We start from the raw sequence: 14,817 nt of genomic DNA on the forward strand, positions 1-14,817 counted from the left end.
TGTGCCATATTTCTTCAAGGAAGTGCATTCAGAAAAAGCAATCTCAGGATAGCAGTTGCAGGGTGCTGGAAAAAGGTCCAGCAGCAGCAGCTCAGCATATTCAAGCTAAACTTGGGATTTTTTTTTGCTTAATAAAAATATACCGGCCTCACTAGTGTAATAAGAGCACCCAGATGTGTGCTTAGCTCTTCATGCTAAATCTATATGCCTGTTTGCTTGTTTCCATAAATAAACACTTTTTTAAAAAAAAAAGTTTTAAGCTGTTTTTAATGGAGAAAAATTAACATTTTCTTCCAAAATAACAAAGCCAAATAACCCAGAACGTTCTTTAAATACCAGATATACAAATACGTATTTCCTCCATTTTTTCTGACACAAATTTGGAGAAAGATTGCTCCAATATCTGAATTTTCCATTTAAATAGTTTTCCTTTTACAGAACTCTTGCTGCAAAATCTGTCTTGAAATAATTTTCAGAAGCATAACCTTTCCACTATTTATAATCCAAAAACAGTGCAGGAACCATCTCTGGAGGTATTTAAGCGTCATGTGGACCTGGTGCTTAGGGACATGATATAGTGTTGATCCTCCAGGGCTGGGTTGAGGTTGGACTGGATGATCTTTGAGGTCTCTTCCAACCAGATGTATTCTGTGATGCTGTGTAACACTGCTTAAATCTCACTGTTAAGCAACATAATAGCTAGCTGTAATTTCATTGTTCAGAAGAAACTTATTAAAACAATAAATAACCAATAGTTATATGTACTTTATTTGCTCAATGTCCATTTTCAGGATCTATACTTTCAGTCCATAAATAACTGTACGGGCAGGGGAGCAGAGCTTTAAATACAGATTGAAGGAAGTTACTTTCCTTTCCTGTATAGGGCTTTCCATGTCATGCTGCATGCTCTCAATGGAGAGTAAACCCTAAGAATTTGTATTTTTCAGTCCTTACACAAGAACTCCAGAACATCAATACCTATCTGAAATGTATCAGATGTGTCTGCAGTTCAAAATTTCTGCAAGAGCTTCAAGCCCTTTCCCATTAAGTAAATCAGTTGCTAGTGATTACAATTTTTTGTACATATCACTATATAAATCATGGTTATTTAGTTAGCATCACATCCAGGAAAACAATCAGCTGCCAGCAATGCTTGTTTTTAGAAGATATATCAGAAAAGAGGACATAAATGTTGTTTCCATAGAAGAGCATTCTTCTCATCAGTACTTTGAGAACTGAAACGCTTTGAAGAGTCCCAAATAAGGAATTTGCCTTCTTGCTCCCTGAGCTAAGAAGAGAACAGAGAGCATACTGTCCTGCTCAATAGCTGAGGAGGCCTGTAGCTAGCAATGTTCTCCAGGGGTAACTAGTGGGTCCACTTTTGTTCAACAACTTCATTCATGACCCAGATGGTGGGACAGGGTGTACTCTCAGCGAGTTTGATGACACAAAACTGGAAAGAGTGGCTGACACACCAGAATGCTGTGCTGCAATTCACAGAAATCCGAAAGGACTGGAGAGCTGGGTGGAGTGGAACCTAATGAAGTTCAACATGGACAAGTGTAGGGTCGTGCACCTGGGGAGGACTAACACCACAGACCAGTACAGGTTAGGGGTTGGTCTGCTGGAAAGCAGCTCTGCAGAGAAAAAACCTGGGAGTCCTGGTAGATGTCACCAGGAGACATACCTGTGCCCAAGAAGGCTAATGCTATTGCAGTGGCTAGATCAAGGGACCTCTCTCCCTCTGCTCTGCCCTAGTGAGGCTACGTTTGGAATTCTAGGATCCCCAGTTCAAGAGACAGGGAACTGGAGAGTCCTGTGGAGAGCTACAAAGGTGATTAGGGGCTGAAGCATCTCTCTGATGAGGGCAGGCTGAGAGACCTAGAGCTTTTTAGCCTGGAGAAGACTGAGGTATGATCTTATCAATGCTTATACGTATCTAAAGGGTGAGCATCAAGAGGATGGGGACAGACTCTTTTCAGTGGTGCCCAATTATAGGACAAGTGGCAATGGGCACAAACTGGAACATAGAAGTTCCACCTAAATATATGGAAAAATTTCTATACATGGAAGGTGATAGAACACTGGAACAGGCTGCCCCGTTTCCTCCTCATCCCTCTAGAGGGCTCACCTCTAACATAATTTCTCTTCACTGTGAAAGCTAGAAAAGCTTCAAGCATCATGTTTGAAACTACAATTCCAGTGTCTTAAAACTCTGCTACTATCTATGGGAGGAATAAACCATTTTGGAGGAAAGAAGGTAGATTTTTCTCTGACGTTTTTTGACAGTAGATCCTTGTCTTTGCAGTTAACTTTTTTGCAGCCAGTCTTTACATTCATTGGAAGAGTACTGCCAAAGGAATACAGGGAAATGGTTGAATGCCAAACCACAAAAATAGGTTTTGTTAAACATTTTCAGGAATTTATGAATAAACCAACTGCTTATTGTGCAGTCAACAAAATAATTCCATAACTTTGCCCTATTATAAAAAAAATTACAATTTCCCCCTCTATATAACAGTATTAAGGTCTGTATAATGCTTAAGTTTTTAGAGCAATAGATATTTCTGATACCAAGCATATTAAAAATAGGTTGTATGTCAGTTTGCTGATCTGGAAAGCAGCACAAGTTCAGAGAACTGAAATTCATGTGCATATGCTGGCTACAAATGGAAAATTATCCTAATATTCCTGTGAAAATAGATGTTTATTTTCCACACAGACAGAATTTTGTTTGTAAAAAGACAAAGCACTTTTTGGAAATTTTTTCAACACTTTTTGACTGATACACCAGCATGGAGAACACACTAACTAGGTACTTAGGGGATAATTCACAAATACTAAAGATCCCTTTTAAAAAGCGAGTTAGTTTCATCAAAATCCACCAGCTCTTAGGTGAACTTGCAAAAAAGAGTGAGACTGTCCTCCAGTCTTTTGCATCTCTTCTTGTGAAGTGCTTGCCACACTGGAATTCTCATAATTTTTCCTGTTATTTTTTATGATTTGCAGTATTAAAAAGCTCAGTTTTAATTTTAATCTATGTCTGTTCTTTTTGAAAGAACATGTAGGACATGAGAAGTCTGAAAATAAACTAACTTCTACCATACTTTGAACAGATACATGTACATTAAGAACTATGTAAGGAAGGTGGCAAGTGCCTCCCCTTCTGGATACATGACAAGCAAGAAACTAAATTAGTCAATTAGTATAAACCATCATTAGCATCAAGAGGCAATCTTGATACCATTCCTTCTTTCTGTTCTTCCAACTATGACAAGAGTTTGAGACTGTAGCTGAGTGAAATAGGACATAAAGAGGATACGCAGCCAGAGAGGCCACTTCAGCAGAACTGCTAACTGGAACTGCCACCCTTTGCTTGCTACCTTTCCTGGTTGATGCAAGTCAGGAAGACTTACAGGTAGACTCACACCCATTTTCAAGCTAGTAAATTTGTCTAAATGCCCTTATGTTCCCATGGGAAATCCTCTATTTCCTAAATACTTTCTCAGATTGTTTTGGAGAACATCTGTCCCATTCTTTGCTATGGAAGGAACTCTCTAATATTATTTGTCTCAGCCCCCTCTGGAACAAGGGGCTGCTCCTGCTGAGCAGATCCCAATAAAAAAATCAAGTGGTTGCTTTGTAGACAGCATTTCTTTACCTAAAGCTTTTACTTTCCTTACTGACCTAATACACTGAAAAGGTTTTTTTATTCTTACAGTTAGCTGCATTATAAACAGTTATTAAAATGTTATCATACAAAATTGTATGTAGGCTACATCAATGGCACTCAAAACAAGATCTACAGGCTTTATAACAGAAACCTATCAGTAGCTGTTGGCAGTTGTAGAAAGGACCAAGCTTACCTTACTGCAATATTCTAAGCATGCATTTAGCAAAATGCCCGATAACAAACTAACCACTTCCTTCAGGCACAAAGGAAACTTCACAGAAAATGACTCCAGATGCTGTATTTGAGCTTTACACAGATTAAACAACTATGATAGCACCTCAAAAAAATCCCCCAACAAAATCCAAAACAAAACAGTAAAGACTATCTTCTGGTTTAAAAATGTTTATTTAAAAGAAAAGGAATACCTAGATGACCAGGAGGGGAAAAAATATGAAGTTCATCAGTCTTCCCTCCAAAACCGTTATTCTGCAATTTACCTTTCACTTAAGTTTCAGCTTAAAAGTTTTATTAAAAAAAAACCAAAAAACCCTCAACCTCCTGAACTTCCACTTCCTTTTCCTATGCTGTCAGACCTGAGAAAATGAAGTACCTTTCACTGAAGGGTTGCATGGGATGTGAGAAGAAACCGCAATAAAACTTATTCACAATATACAAGTATAAAAATATCTTGCTTAGGATTCAGTATTATAATTTAATAACTTTTTGTTGTTTCATAGGTATCTGGGAAAGGTACAGACACATGTCCTGATCCTGTTACAAGAGGTAGAATGCCAGCATTTGGCACAACATTCCAGGAGAGAGTCAAAGTGATGTTCCTGTTCCCCCTACAAAAGCAACAAAGAGTATTAGTACAAATTCTCAAGTTAACCAATTTAATTCATTATTGCTAATAGTAATAAATTAGACACAAATTGTTTTCCCCATCCAGAAGCAATGTTTTAATTTTACATAGTTACTTCATGAATTATTTTACCCATTTGCCAGATGTAAGTCCTTTTAAGTTACTAAACTTCGGAGTTGAATGCATCACAGAACAAATTCTACATAGACAAGAATACTGGAAGCAGAAACCCACCAGTCTATTGCTCATATTACCAGAATATTTATTCTGCAGAAGAAACGGGATTATCTTGTATCCCAAAGTATCTTCCAGCAATCAAACTGCAAAGATGCAGTAGACTGACAAGAGTATCACACAAAATATGAGCGTCACGCAGAATGTAAGACCACAGCAATAAAAACATGTATCAAATGCAAAGTATGCAAGTAAATCAAGACATCATGAATAATACAACAAAAGGATTCACTTACTTGAGACCATTTCCATCATCAAAGAAAAAGTACTTTGACTTCATGTCTTTTAAGAATAGTCTTGGGTTATCTCCTCTCAACATAATCTTGTCCCAAAGAACCACCTGGTTCAGAGCCTAAAAATATAATTGTAATTAAGTCAGCATGCTACCTTACAAGATCATATTCAGTCACAACAATTTCATAGCACTATTTATTTAAAAACCCTGAAATTGAAGTACATGCTTGCAATTTGTAATTAATTTAACCAAATAATGCTTCACAGGGAAGGAAGACTACTACTATACACTGAAGCACAGAATAAATGGAAACAAAGAACAGTTCAATAAGACATGAGAAAGCCATTTAGAAAAGCCATAAACTTTCAAAGACTTATAAAGTATGATGGATTTTCCTCTTTAACTGCAAAGGTAAGTCACTTTCAAAACAGTATTTAGACTTCATTTCAGATAAAGGACATAAACTGAGCCATAATGTCACTGTCTAGGTATGTAAAATTTTTCCAGTTCCAATGGAAGAAAAAACTCTACTTGAACTGCAAACTTAACTGGTCACATTGCAAGGATATAGTGAACGCTGGGGTTTTTTTCTTAACTTGCTACAGAAGGCTATCACCCTACTCTTTTTTTTAACCCCTAAAGCATCCTGATTGTTTTATACATGCTGCTGGATAATGTGTTTGTACTAAAATTTTCTCTCTTTACCCTCTAGGTTTGTTGTTTTTTTTTTTTTTTCTCTCCACATAACCCACTCTTCTCACAAATATAGAGAATTTTTTTTCCTAAAGCGCTCTATAAGGTACTAAATAAGATTGCTTAGGACCTAACTACTTAGAAGAACAGTATAAAGACTGAAACATTTAAGAATTTGGGATGCATCTTTTGAATTGCTCATACAGTCTGTTCACCTGTGATCTATAAAGATACATCACATCTGGTGAGACCACAGGCCACTATATCCTACTTCTAATACCACAGAACATTAGGGAAAAGTAAAACAGAACAAGTAAGTAGAAAAACCTCATTTACAGTCCACTATTGCAAGTGAATAACAAGGCATGTGGTACTTTTCTTCCATTCTGTTGGGAACATATGTAGTTAGGCTTCATGAGGGTGAACTTCATACCCTGCAGTTAAAACTGTCAAGAAAATAACCATCATGAAGGCCAGTATAAACAGTCCAAACTAGGAAATGCTGCTGCCTTAACTCTTCCCAGAAGAACTTCACAATGCTAAAAATAACTACAGTACAAAATGGGTAATTGCTTCAACTTTCTTTATGATACTTACATTGTTTTTTGTTGAATATTCTGCAGACAAATATAGAAACAATTGTTTAACATTCCAGTCAAATATACTCTGCAGATGTAGGTGAGTTAAGAAAAATACCATATTGTACTTACATAACCTTGCTTTATTTTTACTAGTTCTAAGTAGGCTAAGCTGACTACAGTGAGGTTGTTTTACCTTTCAAAATAACTCATTTATAAATCAGAGTAATTCCAGGAGTTCTAACATATATTTCATCATAAAGCAACAAGTTGTTGGTTGTTTTTTTATTTGGTTTTGATTTGTTGTTTGTTTTGTATTTTTGTCTTTTTAACTTTACTATTTAAACAATCTAACAGCTATTTCTTCTCTTTTTGACACTGCAAGCTAGTAACTATAATCCACTGCTACACAATGTATTATAAAACCCTAAACAAAAGGAAAGACAGAACTCTTCAGCAAATATCTTCAAAGTGGTTATTTATACTGTCAAAGAACCCTGTTATACAATTGTGGATTACAGTTTCAATAGCATCAAATAATGCATAAACACAAAATTGGCATAGTGTAGAGAGTTCAAAGTGTCTGTAATACAGTACAGAAGTTAGTGGATGGGCAGTATTTCATATTGGAAGGGACACCAGCGATTAGCAAATTTAATTACCTACTTACTACAAAGAAAGTCAACTTGTTGACTTTCCGATAGAAACAAAACTCTTCTCAGATTTTGGTCAACAGTAAGGAACTGATGACTGCCATTTGAGACTGTTAGTGTAATAAAGCAGATATGCTAATTACTTGTCCACTTATTTAGCAATAAAATGCAGCATGTGTGACTGATAAGGAAAAGACCTCCCAACTCACAATAAATTGTAACCTTTTAATTCCCAGTCCTCTTTTTTTTGTTCTATTTGCCACTATCTCAAAGAAATAATTAAACCGATTCCCCAACCAGCCTCAAAGTCTTCTTTGTCATGGTCCACTCATCTCAAGACTAAATCATGTTTTTAAGCCATTAATTGAAAAGGCAAGTATTGCAAGAATTAAATAACTAATTGCTGCTGCAAGAATAGCTGGAGCTATTTTACTTGACCATTTTTCATTATCTAACTAGATTCTGAGTATCTCCTTTTCAGCCACAAATTAAGTAAGCTAAAACGTTTGTGAAAACTGTCTCCTCCCCTTTTCTTTCCCTATTTTTTTTTCTAAATGTCATTTTATTTAATTCTTCCTAGGACTAATAACTTGTTTCTCTTAGTTTAGACAGCCCATGTACCAGTAACTCTTTACAAATTTACTCAAAAAACCCCCAAACCCATACAAGTTGTATTTTACAACCCTACACACTGCAAGGTTTATTCACGCCAGGCATGAAAGGTTGAGTCAGTTTCTATACTAAAAAAAGAAATTAACAAAATTAAAACTACCGCTCTCCTGCTTCCATCTGACAAAAATCCCTCTTATTCCTGTGAAATACACACCTGCAAAAATCAGATTAACCTGTTTATCCAGTGACCACATGAATTCAAGAATTGTATTTTGTTTGGTTTGTATTATTCTCCAAATACTGACAAAAGAGAGCATACAGGGAAAAATCCCAGGAATCTGGCTGCTAAGCAAGGCTTACTGTAATCACCTGAGGTAACTCTTGCTGCTTCATATTTGGTACCAACTTCTGCAGTAAAAAACACTAGTAATTTATTAATCAAAATCCTAGATCCTATTGCTTTCTACTGTCAAAAAGCCTACCCAAACCAAAACCAGACAAAATACACCCACCCACAACCTTCTTTCCCTAGTAAAAAACAGACTAAGGAGGAAGTAAAAAAATACGGAAGTTGCCAAAAGGTAACAGCAATGTAAAACAGACTAAAAAATAATGTGATAAATTCTGTAATACTTCATATGCTTCCCAAGGAAGTTCTTAGCGTTCAATGTTAAAGATTTGTTAGGTTTAAACAAGTAAAGGGTTATAATGTGTTTTTATTTTTAAAGACAGGCATTTGTATACAATTACATGGCCAAAACTTTGAAAGTCTAAAAGGTCTATCAGTTTCTAGATTCAGTACAACAGTCAACATAGTATGTTATAAAACCCATGTAATTAATTCATACCTCAAAACATCAATTAATAGCAGCAGCATCTAGATGTTGAACTGCACTTCCCATTACCAGATACAGTGCATTTCATTAAAACCTGATTTTTAAAAAAGGCATTACAAAGAGAGAGAAAACAATTTGTCCTGTGTCATCTACTAGATAGAAGAGCTACTTCAAGCTCTGTTTTACTGCCCTAGATGTGTGAAATGCTACTTTTTATAGCTTTAAATTTGTATTTTAACACAAATAGCTAGCTCTCCTTCAAATCCTGAATATCTGAAGATTATAAGGTAACAAAGCATATGTCAAGATGTTCTTATTCCAAAATGTTTTCAAATAACTTTTTTCATTAAGGATATCTGCAGTAATGTCAAATGTGATGAATCCCAGATCACTTCTTTCTCTGGGTCCAGTGAAATCTTCCACATTTTTTCTAAGACAAAACAAAACAGAAGATTATCCTTTCTTATTATTTCTTTTTCATGCATGATGTACATTATTAGTCTTACTACATATTTCCCTCATCCATTTTCTTTGAATTACTTTTGGCTAAAGTATAATCAGTACTACAAAATAAAACCTGCCTTCCAGAGATTGTAGAGTGTCAGTTTTAAATGACAGGCCTTGTCACCACAATAGGCTAACACAAACAGCCTATAAATTTTGTTCCTGTTAACAAAAATCTGCATCTGCCTTTACTTAAATTGCATTACAGTTCATTTTAGTAAAATATGTGTTAACCATCCGCAAATATATAAATCTGATTAGAACATCTGTAGCACACTTGGCAAACGTTTTCAGTTCCCACTAAAAAAGCCTCTAGTGTTCAGTCTCATAGAAGACACTCCAGACATTCTGATAAAACAGTTTATGTTTGTAGTTACTTACAGAATTTCTCACTAGAACATATTTAATTAGCAGTATAACGAAATGCTTCTTTTCTCCTCCATTATAGAAAACTGTATCATTTTGGAAGAATTTAATATGAATCTATATCTGGACAAATATCTGACATTGCCACATTAGAAACTGAAAAATAACAGCATGAAAAAGGAAAAAAAAAAAGGCACTTTTGGAGACAGTGATTTAGAAAAACATCAAACTTTCTAATTTAAGCCTTGCTATGAATTTCCATCCCTCTGAAAAAAAAAACAATGCCTTTTTCAATAGCAACCCTTATCAAGCACCTGACAATTTCTGAACCACTGTCAGTCTGGTGGAGTAATAGGCCTTAAGCCTGGGGTGTGCAGAATTACTCAGAAGCCAAGCAAAAGCAACTAATGTATCTGGCCTCTCATTGACATCAATCTGTGCATGGCAGAAGGGAGTGGCATGACATTCTAAATGTCACCCAAAATAAGCATGAGTGTTATGCTCATATATGTCGTGCTCACGGGACCTAGTATTAACTAATAAAGAAGGACTGGTTGGGGACGTTAAGGTCGGGAACAGCCTTGGCGACAGTGGTCATGACATGGTGGGAGTTTAGTATTATACAAGGTAGAAGTAGGGCAGTAAGTATGATTACAACCCTGGACTTCCACAGGGCTAACTTTGTACTCTTCAATGACTTACTTGCAGAAATACCATGGGCTAAGACTCTGGAGGGTAAAGGAGCCCAAGCTCAATTTTTAAATGCCACTTCTTCCAAGACCAAGATAGGTGTGTTCCCTTAAGTAAGAAAATCAGATAGACGTGCTAGGAGACCTGCATGGATGAGCAAGGAGCATCTGCAGGAAATCTCATGGAAGAAAGAAATTTACAGTTCATGGAAGAACTGGGAGAACTATAGAGAAGTTGTCAAGGCATGTAGGAAGACAACAAGGAAGGCCAAAGCCCTCTTAGAACTAAAACTGGCAAAGGTAGAAAAGAACAAGAAGGACTTCTTCGTATCTATCAGTAGCAAAAGGAAGAATAGGGAAAGTGTGGGCCCACTGCTGAATGAGATGGCAGCCCTGATAACTGAGGATGCAGAGAAGGCAAAGTTGCTCAACACCTTCTTTGCTTCAGTCTTTACTCCTAAGACCAGCCCCTGTGAACTCCAGCCCTTGGATGAAGGAGAGAAAACCTGGAGGAGGGAAGACTCTCTACTGGTCAATGAAGACTAGATCAGTTACACAAATGGAATATTTACAGGTCCATGAGGCCTGATGAGGTGTACCCAAGAGTGCTGAAAGAACTCGCTGATGTTGTTGCTCTACCATTCTCCCTCATTTTTGCAAAATCGTGGCAAACAGGAGAAGTGTCTGAGGGCTGGAGGAAAGCCAATGTCACTCCAATCTTCAAAAAGGGCAAGAAAGAGGTTCCAGGAAACTGCAGACCAGTCAGCCTCACTGCCATCCCTGGAAAAACGATAGAGAGGCTCATTCTGGAGGTCATCTCTAGGCACTTGGAAGAGAAGAAGGTTATCAGGAGTAGTCAGCATGGATTTACCGAGAGGAAACCATGCTTGACTAATCTGATAGCCTTCTATGATGTCGTAATGGAATGGGTAGATGCAGGGAGACTAGTGGATGTAGTCTACTTTGACTTTAGCAAGGCTTTTGACACTGTCTCCCATAACATCCTTGTGAGTAAGCTCAGGAGGTACGGGACAGAAGGACAGTGAGATGGATTAGGAACTGGTTACACAATAGAGTGCAAAGAATGGCGATCAATGGTGCCAAGTCCAGCTGGAGAGCTGTAACTAGTGGAGTCCCCCAGGGATCAGTGCTGGGCCCAGTCCTGTTCAACATCTTTATCAATGACATTGATGACAGGACAGAGTGTCTGCTCAGCAACTTTGCTCACAATATGAAACTGGGAGGCTTGGCTGATCCACCTGAAGGCTGTGCAGCCATTCAGCAAGACTTGAACAGACTGGAGAGCCAGGCAAAGAGAAACCTAATGAGGTTCAACAAGGATAAGTGCAGAGTCCTGCATCTGGGAAGGAATAATAAACTGTGCCAGTATAGGTTAGGAGGGGATCTGCTAGAGAGCAGCCCCTTGGAGAAGGACCTGGGAGTCCTGGTGGACAACAAGTTATCCCTGGGACAGCAATGTGCCCTTGTGGCCAAGAAGGCCAATGGGATCCTGGGGTGCATTAAGAAGAGTGTGTCCAGCAGATTGAGAGATGTTCTCTTCCCCCTCTACTCTGCCCTAGTGAGGCCCCACCTGGAATATTGCATCCAGTTCTGGGCTCCCCAGATCAAGAGGGACAGGGACCTACAAGAGAGAGTCCAATGGAGGACTACAAGGATGATTAAGGGACTGGAGGTCATGCCTTATGAAGTCTGAGAGAAGTGGGCCTTTTTAGACTGGAGAGGAGAAGACTGAGAGGGGATTTAATAAATGTATACAAATATGATGGTGGGGTGTCAAGCAGGAAGGGACAGCTTCTTCTCACTTGTGCCCTGTGATAGGAAAAGGGGTAATGGATGTAAGCTACAGCACAGGAAGTTCCACCTCAACATGAGGAAAAACTTCTTTACTGTAAGGGTCACAGACCACTGGAACAGGATCCCCAGAGAGGTTGTGGAGTCTCCTTCTCTGGAGACTTTCAAGGCCCATTTGGATGCATTCCTGTGTGACCTGTGCTAGATTATATGGTCCTGCTCTGGCAGGGAGGTTGGACTCAAAGATCTCCAGAGGTCCCTTCCAACCTCTAACATCCTATAACCCTGTGATATGCCCTTATGCTGTTTTTACGCTGTTTGCAACCCTCAATCTAGCAAAAGTGTGGGGTTTATTCTCCTAAGACACTAAACCAATCCAAAATGCTACTGCAGTTCCTGCTGTTTATTTCACAGAATCGCAGAATTGTCAGGGTTGGAAGGGACCTCAAGAATCATCTATTTCCAGCCCCTCTGCCATTTGCGTTATCTCCCCTTTCAAACCTTCTGCTAGCCATCCGCTTACCTCAGGGTGGCTCCAAAGCTCCATGAGCTGCTTTAGCTCACTGGCACAGCCAAAATGAAACTAAACAAACTCATCAGTTGATTTAAAACAGCTTACAGTATCCTGTGAGCCAGTCACCTATGCAGCTCTGGTGAAGGACCATGTGAACATAAGCAGCAGCAAAAATCTCCACTTTTTGGTGGCAGCAGCAGCTGCTCAAATGCTCAGGAAAGTACAGCCCTCCACATTATACATAATCTACTTGACAGAATTTTTATGTGACACTTTTCTTTTTAGAGGGTGACTGGGGGGAAGAACTGAAAAAAAAAAGGCTCCCCCCGCACAAGTTTGCATCAGCACATTGTGATTTATGAGCAACCAGCTTTTGATGTGGTATTACTTAATCTGCACCTGGTGTGTTTCACTGGAAGATAACACATCCTGGTCAGCTCACAGTCATAGGGCTTGCAAAAAAAAGACTGAAAAATATGCTACCAGCAAAAAAAAATAAAATTAAGGGAACTACTAACTGAAACAACAACAACAAATAAAAAGACACTAGGGCAATAAACCATATGTTAATCTAGATAACTTGATCCCCTAAATTGTTAAAAGCAATTCATACTTGTTTCCTTGCAATTCACCACCCCCTTACACTGAACGCGATCGGTGCTTGCACACAAGCCTGCCTTAACGGCACGGCCCCCATCGACACCTTCAGCACCAGGTCAGCCCCTGACCGCGCTGACCATCAGCGAAACGCCCAAGGCGGGAGGCACCGCCCCAGCTCCCGCCCGGCCGGGGCGTGTGGCTGCGGAGCGCCGTCGTGGGCCTCCCTCATTGGCCCAGGCGGCGAGCGAGGGAGCGGGCAGGAAACGGAGATCTCCGCGGCCTCGGCCGATGCAAGCCGGCGACGGGCCTCTGCTCGCGTCAGCGCTGCTCCGCAGCCGGGCGTTAGCGTTCCCTCAGGCGCCCCGGCCATCACCCACCCCGCGGCGACTCCTCGGCAGACAGCCGGGAAAGAGCCGCAGCTCCCAGACAAACCCTTCCCCTCCCTAGAGGGCAGCCACTGCCCGGCCTGGCCCTCCTCCGCCACTCCCTTCCTTCTCCCGGCCGCACTCACAGCGTGACCCGGGACACGGCGATGCTGACGGGCACGCTCCGCTCTTTGAAGGCGGTAGTGATGAAACAACCGAAGGTGAGCGCCGCCATCACGCTCAAAGAAAAGGCGAAAAGCGAGTTGGCCCGGGACAGCACGGTGTTCATCTCCCCGCTCGGCCCGGCCGCCGCGCCGCACAGACTCCCAGGCTCCAGCCGCCGCTCAGAGGCGCGGCGGTTCCAGCGGGCCCGGCGGCGCTAGGGCACGGCAGGAAGCGGCGGAAGGGGCGCGCGCGCGGCCGGAGGGGGGGGGCGGGGCATGGCCGCGAGCCCGCCCAGCCGGGGCGGGGCCACGAGCCACCCGCACCGCGCCTGCGCCCGCGGCGCGCCCGGGCTCCTTTAGCTTCCGCCAGGCGGTGGCTGTGGCTTGCCGCTGTGGTCCTAGCGCATTGCTGCTCGTTGCTCTGCCGTTCCTCTGCCGCCCCACGTGCCTGCTGTTACTGGCTAGCCCGTTACCTTTGAGCCATGATGCTTACTGACACCCGCACCCGTTCGGGTGTGTCGGAAACTTGGGAGTTTGGAGTTTGTGTGTTTGTGCTGTTTGGCTGTCGTGTGGCAAAGGTGATTTGCACTCAAAAAAGAGGCTGTACTGCGTTTCTGCGTCCACTTGGTTGTGCTCTGTTTAGCTGTGGGTGGTTTGTTTTCCTTCTGTGTGTAGCGGCTTGTCAGTTTCCTGCGTGGCTGTGAGAAGGTCCGCTGTGCTCGCTCACACCTGTGGACCTTCGGAGCAGTGCGTGGTGGAGTCGCTTCTGTAACCCCTGTGAGTGGTGCCCGAGTAGGGTTTCCTGGGGGTGCTGCTTGGTGCTCTCACCGTTAATACTAGCAGTATATGTTCTTGTCGTAGTGCCTTCGTAAGTTTCTTCGTAAGTGCCTTCATAAGTAAGGGGAATGGGTTAGTCTGTGTTGGAGCATTTTTGCATTAATTCGTTGTTTGCCCCGTGCTATGTTTTTTAAGGCATTTCTTTTTACAAGAAGGTTAGCATTTGTAGTGCTAATGGATTTTTGCCTATAATGAAATGCAAATACCATTTGAGAGAAGGCTTGTTTTTTCTCTTCATGTATGTATTTTGCTTTCACTGATACGGTACCTTGTGTCCTATAAGATGTTCCTATTAATTTTCATTTTGTTCCATATACAGTATGTAAATAACCTTTCCTAGGAACATTTAGTAGCTGGGCATGTCATCAGAATACTTTGCTGGATGGCTCTGTGATCCCACACCACAGAATGACATAGTCCTTCATCTTCTCCAAATTGGTTGAAATTTCACTTCAAATCTGTGCTAGCAAACCTTAGCTTATGTAGTGAAGTGGTTTGTTAACTCCTCTTCCTAGGCCCCTGTGTGGTTCCTGTTCTGCTCCCTGGACCTGCAACATTACGAGTCTGAGAACAGGATGAGAGACAGCCTC

The 14,817-nt window shown here is 40.8% G+C and overlaps 1 protein-coding gene across 1 annotated transcript; it reads right to left on the bottom strand.

Annotated features, from left to right (window-relative positions):
* Window positions 1–4,103: 4,103 nt before the first annotated feature.
* Window positions 4,104–13,515, bottom strand: SPCS3 (signal peptidase complex subunit 3). Its single transcript, XM_054383143.1, has 5 exons — window positions 13,373–13,515; window positions 8,733–8,806; window positions 6,295–6,371; window positions 5,006–5,121; window positions 4,104–4,518 (listed from the first exon to the last, which is right to left on the bottom strand). Exons 1-5 carry the CDS (start codon window positions 13,513–13,515, stop codon window positions 4,386–4,388), a joined length of 543 nt encoding a protein of 180 aa, XP_054239118.1. The 3' UTR covers window positions 4,104–4,385.
* Between the last annotated feature and the right edge of the window lie 1,302 nt (window positions 13,516–14,817).

This window comes from Indicator indicator, chromosome 8 (genome assembly GCF_027791375.1).
Source record: "Indicator indicator isolate 239-I01 chromosome 8, UM_Iind_1.1, whole genome shotgun sequence".
NCBI classification, from domain to species: Eukaryota; Metazoa; Chordata; class Aves; order Piciformes; family Indicatoridae; genus Indicator; species Indicator indicator.